Raw genomic sequence first — 5,000 nt, 5'->3', positions numbered from 1 at the left:
TACGTAGGCTGTCAAATGTGAAAGTTTGTTAGGTGGCCACGGTAAGGCGCGTTGCACTGTAAGGGAGGCAGTGTTTTTGGAGTTTTCGGAAGATTAAGTGAACTAGTTTCGGGTGGGTGCCTGAAACATGCAGGAACTTCCACTATTGGCAGCCAATTCCCAGATGGAGACTGATTCTATGGCCGGGAAATCCTGGCAACCCGGCCATGAGCCCCCACGCAACAACAGAGACGGGCCGAGTAGTGCCGGAAATCATGGCGCATGCACTGACCAGACAACGACCACAACTGGCAAACATGCGTTCTTGTTGTTTAAATCCCTGCGTTTCTTCCTCTTCATGGATGTATGCTGTGAATGAAGACTTGCTTCTGTCTTCATTTTGTGTTATAATTGCAAAAGATATCTTTTGTACACTACTGTGGCAACCATCACGTTTTGCTAACACAGAAGTTTATAGTCGAACAGAACTGATAATAATATAGACCTTCTTTACATTCTTTTGTATTTATGTTAATTAGACACGCCGCCCTCATTTTGAAACAAAATGTTCTTTTGAAATTTGCTCGTCGTAGCGAGGCTAGAAAGGCTTATTAGCAATAAAACCAAAGAATATTTTATTCGGCCGTCATCATGATAGAGGTATATTATTGATGTATGTATAGAATTGAATGTTAACAGATCCGGTGTTGTTGTTGTTTTTTTTTTTTTATCACAGATTCACAATCAGAAACTTGTAGACAGAATACAAATTTTAGTCACAGAAAGCATTCAAAGGTAAGACATAGTTCATTAGTGTTCATTTGTGTTTACGTGTTCCCTTGCTCTTTCTGGATTGACTGATCCACTTGCTGACCTCAAACAGACCGACACAGACAGAAAGCACTGACAGACTAGTGGAAGCCAGTGCACCTCTGTGACTGACAGCACTGACTACGATGTATGTGTTGCGTAACGTTTGTTTTTCACTTAACTGCGTCAAGTACCACGACAACCTTAAGATTTCGATTCTGCACTGTTCTTAACAGCTGGTTAACGGTAACCGCGCGTTAAAGAGCTCGTCCCAGACTGATAGATACATTTAGACTGGGTTTTGCAAAGTCTCTTCTCCGAAGAAGTTGAATTGAACAACGTTACGAAATTGATAATCAATTTGAGAAAATGCTGATCTGTGAGCAGCCTTGATCACATGGTGAAGAAGAGATAGGAGGGGGTAAAATTGCTTTTCCCACTGGATCCCATTTTATGAAAGCGCACAGAGATGAAGTTGCCTGCATGATGGAGGAAGATCTGCAACGCAGGCTAGGTTAGGCTTAGCTGAGTATAGCCGAAAGGAGACCCGTGTCATTGTGAGTTATGCGTCGTTTTGGAGGACGGACGGCAACCGGAAATGGGGCTTATTCCCTTTTCTCGTGTGTTGACGCGATCAAATTTGTATTTTTTCAGTGTCTTTCGTCCTTTAAAGACGATTTTCTTCGAAACTGGGGCAGAATCACAAGAATGCGAAACTTCCACTTCCGGTTGCTGTCCGTGGCTCCAATACGCGATTAAACCTACGACAAAGGTCTAACGCTGGAGCGTTAGCCCAGCTGAGCTCTAACGAAGGTCTAACTCTCGAAACGTCAGCTTCCAAATCTTTTGTACTGTGGTTAATTTACCAATTGCTACGCTTAGTGATTGGCTTAAAGACCTCGCGCCAGTTTATCAACCAATGAGAAGGAAAACCAATCGCGACTCGCACGCCCGATTTTTCCCGCGCTTTAAGAAAGTTGTACACACATTAAATGAAATGTTGACAATTGAACCCATTGGGAACTCGGAAAAATCCGAGTCCCAGATCATTCTCACATTCGCTTCTTTGAGAAAGTTATATGAAATTGCTACGAATTTGGATTGGTTCATGGCGCTGTTTGCACCTGCTGCGATTGGTCGAAGTGATTACTAAATGGTATTTGTTTACGGCACTCGACTGAAAACCGCTCCGTCAACTCTTGATAAAACCAAATTCTTCGTGTTTCACCCCCCACCGACGCAAATTTCCCTTTCGTAAACGGTCGTTGCCATTTGGAACGGTCGTTGCCATTTCTCAGAACGGTTGTTGCCATTTGAAACGGTCGATGCCATTTATAACGGTCGACTACACACTTCACTTCAAAGAAAATTAAAAGAAACAAACTAAGAAGAACTATTAACAAAAATTAAGACAAAAAAGGAAAAAAAAAAACATTTATAGAAGAAAAACTGGAGGAAAAAGAGTCCGAAAATTTCAAGACTCGAACTTGGCTTCTTAGCCTTCACCCTAAACAGAACCCTAACCCGAACCCTAACTCATATGACCAGCGAGACACAACTCCCAGTAACCGCAACCTTTTGAGTTCTTAGACCTAATGAGTGTAATACAGAACTAAAAAATGGCAACGACCGTTTACGAAAGGGAAATAAGCCCCACCGACGCAGAACCACGACGTTGGTTATAGCTCACTCGATGCTATGCACGTAGGTTATTTACCGACTCGTACCCATTGCGCGCTCATGGGACAATAGTTAAATAGTTGCAGTTATATGCCTTACATGTAATACTATTGCAACAAAGTCAAGTGTTTCGCAGTGTTGTTAATGTTTTGATATAACAAATTTAACCAACAGAGGAAAGCCAGCGGAAATCTTAGCATGAAAAAAATTTCAAGAAAATCGTCCAAACACAAAGAGCTGCTGAAACGAGTTCATCGCCAGATGATGAAGGAGCAAAGAAGTGGACTGTTTGAGAATGAAGAGGTATGAAGTCAGCGGGTGTCCCGCAGCTTTAACATGCTTGAGGGGGGCAGTGGGACGAGTTGTTAAGTTAGAAGTCGGTTGTTATTGTTGGGTTAGCAAGTTTGGACGTCACCCGGGGTCTTACCCACTTATGCCCAGGAATGCTCGTAATTAGATGCAGGCCCAGTATTGGTATCCAACACGGAGGTCTAAGTATTTTTACCACCCATTTCTTTACCTAAATTGCGGAATTTAGAAGCCCTTCGTTGCGGTATCGATATGTTCCAGGACACGAGTGGTCCGAAAAGGAAGGGAACACTTCACATCGTTTATTAAAGTTGTCGTGCGGTTAATTGCGTTTGTCTGCCTGTTTTCGTAAGAAATTGGGTCACTCCAAATTTACAAGCGAATTTGGATCGCTTCTTCCTTTTGATCACCCTGCGAGCAGAGCCTCTCTGAAATTCACCAGAGGTCGAGCACGAGAGGCTCTGCAGAAATCGTGTCAAGTCTTTTAAGTCGCCTTACTTCGCCGCCGCCCAAGTTTATGGGCTAGTCACTCCGGTCAAACCGGTTTAGGCAGCTCGTGCATCATATATTTGACAAGGCGAAGGTCAAAATTGAGCCTTCAGTACGAAAATCAGTATGGCGTCTAGGAGTACGATCTAGACTTGACTTGGGTTTGAAAGTGTCTCCAAGCAAAGGCTTGCGCATACTCAGTGAAGACTTCACGCGATTTCTGCGGAGTCCTTTCCTTCTCGTCGAGTTAAGGACGGTGCCTACTATTGTTATTGCGCATACGCTCTGCGCATGTCGAGACACTCGGATTTCCTATGGGTGGTGCTTATTAATGCAGCGATATTTTTGCGCGGCGCAAAACTATGGGGAGAAAGCAGAACTTAGCAAGTGCTCTTAGTATCCAAAAAGAAAATTGGGGGTAACCACGCATTTTGTTGATTGATTATCTTCTAAAAATGCGTGGTTACCCCCAATTTTCTTTTTGGATTTAAATAACACTTGTTAAGATCTTCTTTTCCCGCATATTCAGTAAACCGCTGCCAGGGTGCCCGGCTTTCATGAACAACACTGTAATTGAATTTCGTCTCCCAGAAGTGTGGGCGCGAGGGGGAAGTCGCGCGGGAGATGCGCGCAGGGGAGAATAGGGAGGGCGGAAGAAGAGATTCCTCTTTCTTCTTCTCATTCCCACAATTCCCTTCATCAGTGGCGCATATTAGAGACGACTGGGGACAAGTTGGCCTTTCGGTCCCTGAAGCCCCCACCCCCCCCCCCCAACCCCACCCCAATCGTTTACGTTTGACAAAGTAATATCTGTGAGAGTCATTCTCAGGTGGGAAGAATCGATTAAAGAAAAAAATGATCCTCGCAGTTATGAACGCAATTTTAGCAATTCGTTCATTGATTCCCAAATGACCAGTTCCCAACATCAGTGGCTTCATAGCTCAGTTGGTTAAAGTGTCGCACCGCCATCGCGAGGTCACGGGTTCAAACCCCGTTGAAGTCCTGAATTTTTAAGGCTTCTCTAGGCAAGTGCGTTCATAATTGCGAGGAACATAGCTTCACCTGATTTCATATCCGCAGTCCATCGCAGTGCGATCCATTTCATATATCATTTCGTTCATTAAAGAAAATAATCATGTTACAGTTTTTTTGCCGTTATTTGCAGGTTATTTCATTGAGTTCAAGAAATGAAGAAGAATCGAATGACCTAGAAGTCGACATACTTTGTTGATTGTCTAGTCTAGGCAACTAACTCAAACGAAACGCAAAACTGAATTACCACTTAAAACGTCGATGGAAGGTTTGAATAAAACAGCAAATACAAAAAGAGGCAGTGATGGACAAAATTTAAGAAGATTGAAATGGCTTGTGATTGGGGTTCTTAAAAACTGTTCAGTCCAATAGTTTTTCGAAGTTATCTCTGTTGTTCGTAAGTTAAACTACGTCAGCTCGACAGACATTATTTTTGGTCACGAAGCTTTGATTGTGGTTGTTTTTAAAGCAATTTCTGGGTTAACGTTCTCCTCACCCTTCCCTCTTCGCTTGCTTTTCTCGTGGCAATGATCACTCGAAAGTCGACCCCGATTGAAAGAAGTTTCATTTATCCACTGAACTGCCTGCTACGCAGACTCAAGTGACAGCCCCTTTCATCTAAAAAACGAAACCTCTTATCCTCCGAGCCAAGCGTTGAACAATCGAAGAGTTCAACATATTTCCCTTTGAAGCGCACTGAT

The 5,000-nt window shown here is 43.3% G+C and overlaps 1 protein-coding gene and 1 non-coding gene across 3 annotated transcripts in view; both read left to right on the top strand.

The window, feature by feature from the left end:
- The window catches only part of LOC138019853 (protein FAM199X-like), a 13,707-nt gene extending 9,037 nt beyond the window's left edge, over positions 1 to 4,670 (top strand). For both annotated transcript variants that reach the window (XM_068866796.1, XM_068866797.1), the window contains 3 exons: positions 716 to 774; positions 2,644 to 2,772; positions 4,433 to 4,670. In XM_068866796.1, the coding sequence (XP_068722897.1) occupies positions 716 to 774; positions 2,644 to 2,772; positions 4,433 to 4,498 (254 nt within the window). In that variant the 3' untranslated portion in view covers positions 4,499 to 4,670. The remainder of the gene's footprint in view (positions 1 to 715; positions 775 to 2,643; positions 2,773 to 4,432) is intronic.
- On the top strand, positions 4,198 to 4,270 carry Trnag-gcc (transfer RNA glycine (anticodon GCC)). Its single transcript has one exon. It is a non-coding gene; the product is annotated as a tRNA-Gly (tRNA).
- Positions 4,671 to 5,000: the final 330 nt, after the last annotated feature.

The sequence above is a fragment of the Montipora capricornis genome, chromosome 10 (genome assembly GCF_036669925.1).
Source record: "Montipora capricornis isolate CH-2021 chromosome 10, ASM3666992v2, whole genome shotgun sequence".
In the NCBI taxonomy this organism is placed as follows: domain Eukaryota; kingdom Metazoa; phylum Cnidaria; class Anthozoa; order Scleractinia; family Acroporidae; genus Montipora; species Montipora capricornis.
The sequence above is the reverse complement of the archived record's forward strand: the minus strand, read 5'-3'. Positions and strand labels throughout refer to the sequence as shown.